This window comes from Microcaecilia unicolor, chromosome 3 (genome assembly GCF_901765095.1).
Source record: "Microcaecilia unicolor chromosome 3, aMicUni1.1, whole genome shotgun sequence".
In the NCBI taxonomy this organism is placed as follows: domain Eukaryota; kingdom Metazoa; phylum Chordata; class Amphibia; order Gymnophiona; family Siphonopidae; genus Microcaecilia; species Microcaecilia unicolor.
The window spans coordinates 54,752,342-54,766,427 of NC_044033.1; the positions used below are offsets into that span (position 1 = coordinate 54,752,342).

Sequence of the window (14,086 nt, forward strand, 5' to 3'; positions counted from 1 at the left end):
TTCTTCATCACTCTTTCCACTCTGCCTATTAGACCTCCGTTAATGGGTATTTTAGTGGGCACCCCAAACTACCTTGTAGTTCCAATTGAATGGCTGGCTTACTTGTTTATTTCCTACTGCAGCAAGTGTTTTAAAGCTGTGCTACAATATAATACCAGGAAAGGTCAGGTACAACTCCATCCCCAAAGAACTCACTCTTGCCACAAAGATTTGCTGTATCACTCTAGCACCCCCACCCCACAAATGCATATCTAAACAAATTCCTATCTTATCTTTTCGCTACTACTCTTGGAACCCTCACCACAGTGTCAAACAAGGTAAAATTATGTATCATACCTGATAATTTTCTTTCCATTAATCATAGCTGATCAATCCATAGACTGGTGGGTTGTGTCCATCTACCAGCAGGTGGAGATAGAGAGCAATCCTTTTGCCTCCTTATATGTGGTCATGTGCTGCCGGAAACTCCTCAGTATGTCGATATCAAAGCTCCATCCGCAGGACTCAGCACTTAGAGAATTACACCCACGAAGGGACACTCTGCCCAGCTCACCACCGCCGAAACGGGGGAGGGGAATTAACCCAGCTCATCCCCACACAAGTGGGGGAGGGGAATCCGTCCAGCTCATCCCCGCGGAGCGGGGGAGGGACACCACACCCGCCGATGCGGGGGGATCTGGCTTATCCTGCAACCGCAACCGCGGGAGGAGCTGACTGACCCTAACACCGCCGAAGCGGGAGGGGTACAAAGCTGCCCTACAGCCGCACGAAGCGGGAGGGAGTGCCGGCAGAATTTAAATCTCAATCCAGCCCCGTAAAACGGAGGGGAGAGGAATGCAGCAGCTCACTGTAACACAAACTCGTCTCAACTCTTGAAGAATCCAAGTGAAAGAAGAACTTGAACACGAAGTCCTCCTGAAGTAACTGAAGGCTAAACTTGAACCTAAAATTCAACCAGAATATAAACAGTACAGATATCTGGGAGGGGCTATGGATTGATCAGCTATGATTAATGGAAAGAAAATTATCAGGTATGATACATAATTTTACCTAGCGAAGGCAAAAAAGGAGGTAAAAAATCCTCACGACACCGTGAAGATGAAACAAAAAAGTGAGGAGAATGGATGAGGTTACCAACTGTTTTATATTTATTCACTTAAAAAATTATATGTACATAACAGCGACCCGACACGGCTGTGTTTCGGCACAATGGCCTGCTTCAGGGGTCTTTATAACCTAAATTAAACAATAAAATATATTAAAAAATATATATTGATTTAACAAATATTTAATAAGCATAAATATAATAGACTAACATTATCTAAAATGATAGCATGGATTGTACAAACTTGTGAATTATCTTTGACTCGTTCAAATAATAACATGATTAAATATATATAAAGTTAAAAAAGTTATAATGAATTGTACAATATTATTATAAAAAATATATTGTCATGAGACTTGTGTTATAAAACCACATAATTAATATTTTTGACAATACATGATTGCATGAAATCTTTCTAATTGATCAAATAAAGTGAGCCTGCTTCACACCACGCTGCAAAGATACGCCAAACCCTGGCGTAAGCAGTAGAAGTAGAGCGCTTCCTCGCTCTCAGCATAGTGGCGATGACCTTGTCTGAGAAGCCCTTCTTTCTCAGACGCTGCCGCTCAATAGCCAGGCCGTAAGACCAAAGGGGGAGGGATCCTCCATCACCACGGGACCCTGATGAAACAGGCCCTGCTCCACTGGCAGCCGCAGAGGATCGCCGACTGAGAGCCTGATCAAGTCCGCATACCAGGGACGTCTGGGCCAATCCGGACCCACCAGGATTACCCTGCCGGGATGCTTTGCCACCCGGTCTAGCACCCTGCCCAACATGGGCCAGGGCGGGAACACATAGAGAAGCTCTTGTGTCGGCCACTGTTGGAGAACAGCATCTACTCCCAGGGATCGAGGGTCCCGTCCTCTGCTGAAAAAGCGCGGCACTTGACAATTGGCCGATGACGCCATCAGATCTAGGCTCGGCTGGCCCCAGCGCTTCGTGATGCCCAAGAACGCCTGAGCAGATAGCTGCCACTCTCCGGGCTCCAAGGTATGGCGACTGAGAAAGTCCGCCTTGACATTCATGACTCCGGCAATGTGGGCCACTGACAGCTGTTCCAGGTTCGCTTCCGCCCACTGGCATAGATTCATGGCCTCCTTGGCTAGAGGGGCGCTCTTGGTACCTCCCTGGCGGTTGACATAGGCCACAGCCGTGGCATTGTCCGACAGGACCCGTACAGGCTTCAACACCAGTACCGGGATGAACTCCAACAACACCAACCGAATGGCTCTGAGTTCCAGGAGGTTGATAGACCACTTGCCTCTGCAGGAGACCAGAGCCCCTGCGCTGTCCTTCCCAAGCAGTGGGCTCCCCAGCCCATCAAAGAGGCGTCTGTCGTGACGACAATCCACTCCGGGGTCACCAGAGGCATTCCTGCAGACAACTTGTCTGTCTGCGTCCACCAGCTCAGCGCCTTGCGCACTGCTGGGTCCAAGGGAAGGCGCACAGCATAATCCTCCGACATCGGAGTCCAGCGCAGCAGCAGAGATTGTTGTAGTGGTCTCATATGAGCCCTGGCCCAGGGCACTACTTCCATCGTGGCCGTCATAGAGCCCAACAGCTGCACGTAGTCCCAAGCCCGAATAGGAAAGGCTACTAGGAACTAGTCCACCTGAGCCTGAAACTTGACAATCCGATTGTCCGGCAGGAACACTCTGCCCACTTGGGTGTCGAATCGAACTCCCAGATACTCCAGGGACTGAGTCGGGCGCAGCTGGCTTTACTCCCAGTTGATGATCCACCCTAGGGAGCTCAAAAGAGCAACCACCCGGTTCACAGCTTTGCCGCACTCTGCATAAGAGGGGGCTTGGATCAACCAGTCGTCCAGATAAGGATGGACTTGAACTCCTTCCTTCCTCAGGAAGGCCGCGATGACCACCATTACTTTGGAGAAGGTCCGCGGAGCAGTAGCCAACCCGAACGGGAGGGCTCTGAACTGGAAGTGTCGGCCCAGTACTGCAAAACGCAGAAAGCGTTGATGAGGAGGCCAGATGGGAATATGCAAGTACGCTTCCTTGATGTCCAAGGATGCCAGGAACTCTCCTGCCTTCACTGCCGCTATAACAGAGCGGAGGGTCTCCATGCGAAAGTGCCGAACTTTCAAAGCCCAATTGACCCCTTTGAGGTCGAGGATAGGCCATATAGAACCTCCTTTCTTTGGTATCACAAAGAAAAAGGAATAACATCCCTTGCCAAGCTGATTTCCTGGCACCGGAACGACCGCCCCCAGGCGGATCAGATTGTTCAAGGTCTGCTGCACTACCACAGCTTTGACCGGAGACTTGCAGGGAGAGAGTACAAACCCGTCTTTTAAGGGTCGGCAGAACTCTAGCTTGTAGCCGTCTCTGATGACTTCCAGCACCCAAGCGTCTGAAGTTATTGTGGTCCACTCGCCCATAAACGAGGACAGCCGTCCTCCAATCTGCACTGGGGCGTGGACCAAGGCCCCGTCATTGGGTACGAGACCCTGGGGGAGGACCGGAGGGAGCACCTCCGGGACGGCGGTCTCTGCGAAAGGAATGCTGCTTGGGGGAGAAGTTCCTCTTGAAGGAAGAGGGGGCAGAGGAGCCCGACCTGCCCGGGCGGTACCGACGGGCTTCCTGAAACCGTCCTCTGGAGGTACCAGGGCGAGTACTAGCCCGAACCCTGACCTCTGGTAACTTCTTGCCCTTAGACGTGCCGAGATCGGTCACGATTTTGTCCAGCTCGACCCCAAAGAGCAGCTTGCCTTTAAAAGGCAATCTAGCCAGGCGGGAATTAGAGGCGTGGTCAGCAGACCAATGTTTCAGCCAAAGCCACCGCCGCGCAGAGATTGTCTGAGCCATGCCTTTCGCTGAGGCCCTCAAGACATCATACAGCAAGTCTGCCAAATAGGCTAAGCCCGATTCCAGGGCCGGCCAATCAGCCCTTAAGGAAAGATCCGAGGGGAAAACCCGCTGCACCATAGTCAGGCACGCCCTGGCCACATAGGAGCCGCAAATTGAGGCCTGCAAACTTAAAGCAGCTGCCTCAAAGGACGACCTTAAGGCCGCCTCCAATCTTCTGTCTTGGGCGTCCTTTAGGGCCGTGCCACCTTCCACCGGCAACGCCGTTTTCTTAGTCACCGCAGTGATTAAAGAATCCACGGTAGGCCACAGATAGGCCTCACGTTCACTTTCAGTCAAAGGATAGAGGCGGGACATAGCCCTAGCCACTTTAAGGCTCGCTTCCGGGACATCCCATTGAGCCGCAATTAAGGTGTGCATGGCAACATGCACGTGGAAGGTTCTAGGCGGGCGCTTCGTCCCCAGCATAATGGCAGAGCCAACAGGGGCTGAGGGAGAGACGTCCTCCGGAGAGGAAATCTTCAAAGTGTCCATGGCCTGTACCAACAGGTTGGACAAATCCTCTGAGCTAAAAAGCCGCGCTGCAGAGGGGTCATCCGCTCCATCCGAGCGGGGATCCGTCTCCTCCAAGGAATCCGCAAAGGACCGTTGGGAGACCTCAGATACGCTGCCCTCATCTACATCGGAGGAGACAAAGTCCTCCAAGGCCTGGGAATCAACCTGAGGGCGTTTACCTCTGGGAACCTCAACCTCTTTACCAGACGAGGGAGCAGGAGCAGCGTTTTGCATAAGGAAGGCCTGATGCAGCAGCAAAACAAACTCGGGGGAGAAACCCCCCAGAATGTGTACTTCCGCAGCCTGGGCAACAGCCCTAGACGCACCCTCAACCGGCGCTCGCAAGAGCGGGGGAGAGACATGCTGCGCATCCAAAATGGCGTCCGGCGCGACACTCCGCGAAGGAGCCGCGCGGGAAGAACGGCGCTTAACTTTAGCCGCTTTTGTGCCGTCGCCCAAATTATGGGCGTTCATGGCATTAATGTCTCCAACCTCAAGGGCGGCCCAAGAAGCCGTCCGAGCCGCGTGGCCGGCCAAGATGGCGGAGGCGAGGAGCGGGGGATGGGCGTTTATGGCGGGAAAAATCGCCACGCCGGAGGAAGGACCGGGACATTCATCGGCCACGAAACTGTCACCCAACAAGGGCGAATCAGGCTTTAAGACCCCCGCATCCCCTCTAGAAGCGCCCAAGCGATCCGGGGAGCGACTCTTTACGCCCTCGCCCTCCGACGCCATATGCCACGTGGAGATAAATCGGGGAACCCCCTGCCCGCTATAAAAAGGTAAAAATTACCTGCTGTCCGCTCCGAGCTGTAACGACCTGGTGTCCCAGTGATTAGCTGCAATAAACGTTTAAATAAACGTCGAAATAAACGCCTTTAAGGACGTTCAAAATTTTTTTTTTTTTTTTAACGGAGCCAGCGGGAGGGGGGAGAAAAGGAGGGACCTGGCACCACCAGGTTTGCACTTGCTCAAAAGAGCCCTCAACCCCAGGCACTCAACAAAACCTAAAAATTAGGCTTGGAGGCCTAGCCAGAGCTGCTGCTGTGTGTGACCACCACCTGCTGAGATAGAGAACATACTGAGGAGTTTCCGGCAGCACATGACCACATATAGGGAGGCAAAAGTTTGCTCTCTATCTCCACCTGCTGGTAGATGGACACAACCCACCAGTCTATGGATTGATCAGCTTGATGATACGGAAAAACAGTAGCCTAGGCAAGATATTTATTTTTAAAACAGCCACCCTCCCTGCCATCTTTCCAACTCCCTCCTCAATTTGTGGAGTTCCTTCCCATAATTATGTTAACAAATTTGGGTCAAATCTTTGCTCACCTACACTCCTAAGTAACTTATCACCCCTCTGGTTGGCCTAAACGGAAACACCTCCTCCAATTGTACTTCCTCACTCAGGGTCACACCCTCCCCCAAATGCTTCCGTTTTATCCATGTTTACCTTAAACTTGGAGATACTCTCTAAAGATGGACCAGTTATACTGAATATACAGAAGTGAATGAAGTTATGACATACTGAACGTATGCTGAGGCTGGTAGTAAAAGAAAATAAAGACTCTCAAGACAAACAGTCAAATCCAATAAGTCTTCTGAAAGTTTACCAACAATGGAGTATAACCCATACATAGATTAATATGCTTCAATAAATGAATCAACAAATAAAATTAACAAAATTTGAATGTATGTGTATACAGGAGGAAAAGGATCTCAGAAACCTATGGACAACTTAAACAGCAGTTTGTCCACATCAAGTAGCGCCATTTTGTGTCAGTGCTTGCTGGGACCCAGTAGGTGTTGCACATGTGGCTCCTGATGAAGCCAATTAGTTTGGTGAAATGGGTCCCATTGGATAATAAAAGTTGAGTGCTGTCTACTGTGGGACAATTAAATGTTGGCTGCTGTTGCTCAAACAAAGTATTGTGTTTAGTAGTAGTAGTAGTTGAAAGAAGTGTTGTTTAACAGTTACAGAGACTTATGCATTGGCTGGAAAAAAAAAGATTTTGAGAAAATGTATAAAAAAATGAAGAATTTATAAATGTTTCTCTAATAGTGACACGATTTATTTAATTTATTTATTTAATTTACATTTTTGCTCACACCTTTTTCAGTAGTAGCTCAAGGTGAGTTACATTTAGGTACTTTGGATATTTCTCTATCCCAGGAGGGCTCACAATCTAAGTTTGTACCTGAGGCAATGGAGAGTTAAGTGACTTGCCCAAGATCACAAGGAGCAGCAGTGGGATTTGAACCAGTCACCTTGGCCCTGTTTACTAAAGTGCGCTAGTGTTTTAGTACACGCTCAATGCTAGAAGCCCATACATTCCTATGGGCGTCTCTAGAGTTAGCACATGCTAATTTTTAAGCACACGCTAAAAACGCAAGCGCGCCTACAGAACGGCTTAGTAAACTGGGCCCTTAATAATATTGAATGTTGGTGTATAAACAGCCATTTTTGGAATGCAATCGTGTAAACTGAATGAGAGGGGGTTTTTTTTTAGGATCGATGATAGAAATCTGGAACTCGACATGGGACAAACTGTTTGAGTAAGTTGTTCATACGTTTCCGAGATCCTTTTCTGCCTCTATACATATATATTCCAAATTTTGTTAATTTGATTCATTTATTGAAACAAATTTAACCTATATATGGGGTATACTCCATTGTTGGTAAACTCTTGGAAGACCTACTGGATATGACTGCTTGTTTTGATAGTCTTCATTTTCCTTTACATAGTGTGGCTCAAGAAGTCCCCCACCTCCCCACAACTAGAATCAGCAGAAAGGGGAACCCTCAAAGAATGCGGTCCCCCCACTTTATAGAAGGAGGTTAGCCTCTGCTACCCAGCAGCTTCTCAACTAGCAGGACCACATGATTGAGCCATTTGGGGCTCGGCAACCCAGGGCCTGGGCCTGAGGGTGGTGAAGGAGCAGCCACCCCCCCCCCCCCCCACAAAAGCCCCGGGGGAGGGAGGCTAAAGAAATTCCTGCTGCAGGGAAACTGCAACATGAGCCAAAATGGCTGATGTTCCCACCAAAGGCACTGGGACTATGTTGTGCCATGCTCACAAGTTCAATCATGCTACCCTATTATCATAATTTCACTGGTTGCCTGTTGACTTCAGAATAAAACATAACATCCTTACATGTCAAACTGTATGTGGTGGTCTTCTGCAATATCTTGCAAATCTTACCATACCTTACTGTCTACTGCAACTGCTTTGCTCATCATCTAGTGCTTCCCAGACTTGTACTTGTATGTTATAACACTTGTCATTGTGCATTTTTCTTTGTAGCACCTGCTGCATGGAACTGCCTTCCATCATCCTTTTGGATGGAGTTAACTTTCACTAAATTTTTTTTAAAAGCCTTAAAGCACCTTCCTTTTCTGTCAAGCATTTGGGGTGGAAAGAGACTGGCTGACAAATATGGGAGTTCATTTCTGTTTTTCGATTTCTATACTGCTTTTCTTAAACAGCTTCCTTCATTTTGGTGTCTAGAATTTATTGGTTTGCTTGCCACTTTGGCGATATTGGGAGACTGACTTTTTGCCCCTATTACTTGTTTATGACTGTTATACTTTTTGGTTGGTTTTCTTTCCCATATTATATTGGCATTCCTTTCTAACTTGTTTTTGAACTTTAGTCTTTTCACTTCCTTGACTTGCTCATCGGTATAGCAAATCTAAATAAACTATAAATGGGTGTATGAAGGTAAGCCTCTGCCATATTCAAAGATGTCAGGAGCTTGCCCAGCTTCACCAACTAGATCAATGACCACAACGTTTTCCACACAGAAACTTAGAACTATTACGGAAGCATCGTTTCCCTTTAGATACAAAATAGAATGGAAAGAGCCCTCTCCTTGGGATCCACAAAACAGAGTAATATCCTTGGCCCTCTTCCTGTCAGGGGACCGATTCCACCACCCTCAACTGCACCAGATAATCCAAGGTGGCCGCCACTGGCTTCCTTTGACAGATATCTATAAGAAAATATCAAAGGCATCAGAGATCGGTTTCTCCAAATCCAAGGAACAGCCCTGGCTCACTACCTCCACAACCCACTGATCAGAGATGATGTGGGTCCACTCATGATGAAACAGGGAGATCTTTCCCCCCACCTGCACCATCGAGGGGCAAGGTCGACTCCCACTGGGTCCCTTTGGAGGGTCAGAAAAACAAAGGCAGATAAGACCATATGGCCTATCCAGTCTGCCATCCATGTCATTTACTTTCCCTTTCACTCCCTTATTCAATGTATTTGTTCCAAGATTTCTTGAATTCAGATATTTTTCATCTCCACCCCCTCCATCAGAAAAACATTCCACGAATTCACCACCCTTTCCATGAAGAACTATTTCCTCAAGTTAATTCCGAGTCTTATCACTTTTCACCAGAGTCCCACAGCCTCCTCATCCCTGGAAAGGGCCTTTGCCTCTGTCCACTGCCATCCTGAGGAGGCCCGCCAGAGGTCTGTTCAAGCAGAATCTCCCGGTGTCCTTGGAGTGCGTCCTGATCTCAGAAGGCTAAGATGCTGACTTAAAGAGATCCTCTGGAAGGCACCGAAGACTGGGCTCTCCAAAATACTTTACTAATTTTTCAAGCTCCTCCTCAAAGAAATGAGCAGCCCTTGAAAGGCAACTTCAGGCAGGCCTTGGAGGCTGCATCAGCTGCCCAGTGTCATAGCCAGAGCCACCTATGGGCCACCACATAGATGGCCGACACTACTGCTTGTGAGAAGACACACACTAAATCATAAACGGCATTTACCATGAAGGCGGCTTCTGACTCCAGGCAAGCAAACTCAGGTGAGTCCAGGAGTTGCTGAATTCAGTGCACCTTTGGCTAAAATCCTCCACTCATGCTGACTTCCTACATTTCAAATTCTTTCTGACTTCACTCCAGTCTGCTCTTACATTTCAAACAAGAGTACTATGTCTATTTGACAAATCTTTTGCCTCTAACCCTTGCCGTCTCTTTGCAACACAAAACTGCCTCTTCAAAATGCCTCTGCCACAGGTCTGGGCAGAAAGTGAAGTGGGGGTGGAGGTAGAGTACTTCCATGACAAGGTTCATTTTGAGTTCTTCTCCAGGTCACTTCCATTTCCCCTTCCCGCACTTCATTCTCATAGGTTATATATCACGTTCTATTTGATAAAGAGCTCATTAATGGATGCTGAGTGAATTACAAAATATAAAATATATTAAGCTACAAGAATTAATAGCACAAGAAAAAATAATTTCCTAGTAGTGGTTAAACAAAAAAGTCTATTTTAAAATAATTGCTACCCCTTAATCAAATAAGGAGAAAATTGGTGGGAAAGGATAACAAGAAAGACAAAACAAGGTCATAGAGGAGCTTGCCAGTGAAGTAGCGGTCATACAGAAGACAAGTGCAACAGAGTCTAGTAGAAATGCTAATTGAAAATAAAAGATCTTCACAGTGCCTTTGTGAAAGCCTTATAGAGTAAATCCATGGGTAAGCTCTTCCACAATGTTGGTGCAACCACGCTGAAATGAGAATTACGTATGCAAGCAGATCCACAGGTGAGTAGATACAACCATACAGTTCTGTTAAGATGGGCACAATAAATGAGTAGGGGCATGGGGGATCAGTGATCTGTGGAGAAAATTTGAAGTATGCCAGTATAAAAAGCTTGATAAGCTGTCACTAGGATCTTATAGAGCAACTGGTAAGAGATGGGGAGCCGAATGACCAGAGGAAAGTAAGGTGGTGACCCAGTCAAATATGTTTGCTCCTAAAAAAGTTTCACAGATGAACTAACAGTTATTGCCCTTATAAAAATATAATTAAATTAAAACCAAGTCAAAGCTCTGTAAACCAACTAGCAAATACAGAACTGTATTGGTATCAGTTCTATTTGACTGTAACCTACCTACTCTCTCTGCAGTGGAGCACAAGATCAGGAATGCCTACCTCAGAGGAATTTTAAAAACAGATCGAATAAGGAGAAAGATACTATTGAATGAAAATCTGGTTTTAACTATTCATATTTATTTTACTATTATATGCAACATAAGAATGCTAACAGGAAAACACATTGATGCATTTCTTACCTCAATCACATTTCAAAAGAAAAACAAACAAACAAAAAAAAAATATCAAAAGGAATTACAATACCCAAAGTCTTGACTTGAAGTTTCGCAACTTCTAGAACTGTCCCCAGAGCCCATCCTCTTCCTTTTTGATGGCTGGCTTCCATCATTAGAATTTTCTTCTGTTTCTCTCCCATCATTAGAATTGTCTTCCTGAATATGAAAGAAAAGATAATAAATTATAAGCAGAAGATGAAGTATATAAACCTGCTAAATGGGCAAAGACAAAGCAATGGAAGGATGGCTGGGGGAAGGGGAGTAAAAGGTATTTAGATTTTAGCTCACATCTTTCTCAGTAATTCAAGACAAGTTACATTCAGATACACTAGGTATTTTCCTGTCCCCAGAGGGCTTCTAAATCTGAAGACAGAACTCGTTTGGGGGAGGGAGAAGGGTTGCTGGGGGACAGGGGGAGACAGCAAGTTGAGGAGGTGAGTGTTCACCCTGGAAAGGCAGCCCATATAGAGTCTTGTTAATCAGGAGATTCGAAACAGAAGAAGCAGCACACAAGGAGCACTATTACTGAGAAGGAGATTCTCCAGCAGCCCTGTTGGTAGATTAAGGGAAAATTAGGTTCTTACCTTGGTAATTTTCTTTCCTTTAGTCATAGCAGATGAATCCATTACGAATGGGTTGTGTCCACCTACCAGCAGGGGGAGATAGAGAGCCCTGAAAACTATAGTGCCTCTTGGCCAGCTAGCTCCATCTGCCTCTCAGTATTTGAAGCTTCCAAAGCAGCGTTACACTGCAAAGTAGAATAACATGAACTTTCCTCACAGCGAACGAATGCCCCAGAACAGGAGCAATAATTCAAAGGAGGGATGAACTCAACCTCCTGTAACAGAACAGAAATCCTGAACACTGTTTTCCAACTTCTCCCAATGAGGGAACATACCTACAGGAAAAACTGAACCCAAAACTGCATTAATCAATCAAACAATCAATCAGGACGGGCTCATGGATTCATCTGCTATGACTAAAGGAAAGAAAATTTCCAAGGTAAGAACCTAATTTTCCCTTCCTTGTCATCAAGCAGATGAATGCATTACGAATGGGATGTATCAAAGCAATCCCTAGATAGGGTGGGAACAGGCCACACCACGCGCCAGCACTTGTGCTCCAAAATGCGCATCCCTCCTGACAGCCACATCCAGCCTGTAATGTCGGGCAAATGAGAGCTTAGACGCCCATGTCGCTGCACTACATATCTCTTGAAGAGAGAGTGCTCCAGTTTCAGCCCAAGAAGAGGAAATCGCTCTTGTGGAATGTGCCTTAAAGGCTTCAGGTGGAGGCCGGCCAGACAGCAGATATGCTGAAAAAATAGCTTCTTTGAGCCAACGAGCCAGAGTAGCTTTAGACACTGGAGACCCTCTGTGAGGACCTGACAACCAAACAAAAAGGTGATCAGAGGTCCTGAAAGCATTTGACATGCGCAGATATTGCAACAGAGCCCTTTGCACATCTAGAAGGTGCAACTGCCCAAAAGATTCCGGAAACTCCTCTCTAGAAAAGGGCAGGAAAATAGGCTGGTTTAGGTGAAACGCTGAAACCACCTTAGGCAGGAAGGATGCCCAGTACGTACCATAACTCCGAACTCTGAGAATTGCAGAAATGGGTCTCGACAGGACAGCGCCTGGAGCTCAGACACCCGTCTCGCCGATGTAATGGCCACCAAAAAGACCATCTTTAGGGTCACATCATTCTCCGAAGCTCGCCTAAGTGGCTCTAAGGGCAAACACTGAAGGGCCTTTAAAACTAACCCCAGGTTCCAGGCCGGACACGGAGCCCGCACGGGAGGACGGAGCCAAAGCACCCCTCTAAGAAACCGTACCACATCCAGATAAGCAGCCAGGAAGAGGCCAGCCACCTTCCCCCGAAAACATACTAAAGCTGCCACTTGAACACGCAGGGAATTATAGGCCAAGCCTTTTTGTAAACCATCCTGCAAAAAGTCAAGTATCAGTGAGACAGAAGCCCACATGGGTGTAATCGCTTTAGCAGCACACAAAGCCTCAAACTGGCACCAAATCCGAGCATAGGCAACGGAAGTGGAATGCTTGCGGGCCTGAAGGAGAGTGGAGATGACCTTGTTGGAATAGCCCTTGTCTCTCAATTGCGCCCTCTCAATAGCCATGCTGTAAGACCAAAGCAGCAGGCGTCCTCCATGGTTACCAGCCCCTGTGACAACAGGTTCAGTACCAGAGGCAAAGGAAGGGGAACCTCCGCCAGCATCCGCCGGAGGTCCGCATACCACGACCGCCTGGGCCAATCCGGGGCAATGAGAACCACCTCTCTGATGTAGTCAAATCCGCAGGAGTACTAGCCCTATCAAGGGCCACGGAGGGAACACATACAAGAGGCCCTGAGGCCAGGGTTGAGCCAAGGCATCCAACCCCGCCGAGTGAGGATCTCTCCGTCTGCTGTAAAAGCATGGGACTTTGGCATTTGCGCTTGACGCCATAAGATCCGCTACGGGCATCCCCCATTTGGCACAGATCTGAAGGAACACTTCGTCCGCCAGTTCCCACTCCGCTGGGTCGATTTGATGCCTGCTCAGATAATCGGCTTGCACGTTGCTCTGACCTGCAATGTGAGCTGCTGACAGAAACTGCAGATGTAGCTCGGCCCAGTGGCAAATCTGCGCGGCCAGTGCTCTGCACTGAGTGCCGCCTTGTCGATTTATGTAGGCCACTGCTGTCGAATTGTCCGACAGAACTCTGACAGCCAGTCCTTCTAGGGTCAAGTGAAAGGCCGGAAGCGCCTGAAATATCGCTTTCAGCTCCAAGCGATTGATGGACCACTCCAACTCCTTGGGTGTCCAGAGACCCTGGGCATGCCTTCCCTGGCAATGTGCTCCCCAGCCCTGCAGGCTGGCATCTGTTACCACCAGGCACCAATCGGGAAGCGCTAGCGGCATTCCTCGCTGCAGCATGCTGTCTGAGAGCCACCACTCCATACTGAGCTGGGCCGCAGGGAGCCACGTGAGTCTGCGCTGGTAATCCTGAGATATTGGAGACCATCATTGAAGCAGGGAACACTGCAGAGGTCTCAGGTGCGCTCTCGCCCAGGGCACCACTTCCAAGGTGGCAGTCATCAACCCCAACAGCTGGACTATGTCCCAAGCTTGCAGGCGAGGCATCCTCAGGAGCAGACGGACCTGATTCTGAAGCTTGCACCGCCTTTGCTCGGGTAGAAAGACAAACCCCGAGGCTGTGTCGAACCGGACCCCCAAATATTCTAGAGATTGAGAAGGGGTCAGGTGACTTTTGGGTATATTGACGACCCAGCCCAGAGATTGAAGTACTGAGACCACTCTGGCTGTTACATGATGACTCTCTTCTGCAGAGTCCGCTCTGATGAGCCAGTCGTCGAGGTACGGGTGAACCCGAATACCCTCTCGCCTGAGAAAGGCAGCTACTACCACCATTACCTTGGAAAAGGTTCGGGGAGCTGTGGAGAGGCCAAAAGGC

At 48.0% G+C, this 14,086-nt stretch overlaps 1 protein-coding gene across 2 annotated transcripts in view; it reads right to left on the minus strand.

The window, feature by feature from the left end:
* The window catches only part of LOC115465460 (PHD finger protein 10-like), a 282,287-nt gene that overhangs the window by 253,349 nt on the left and 14,852 nt on the right, over window positions 1-14,086 (minus strand). For both annotated transcript variants that reach the window (XM_030195940.1, XM_030195942.1), the window contains exon 2: window positions 10,642-10,769. In XM_030195940.1, the coding sequence (XP_030051800.1) occupies window positions 10,642-10,769 (128 nt within the window). The remainder of the gene's footprint in view (window positions 1-10,641; window positions 10,770-14,086) is intronic.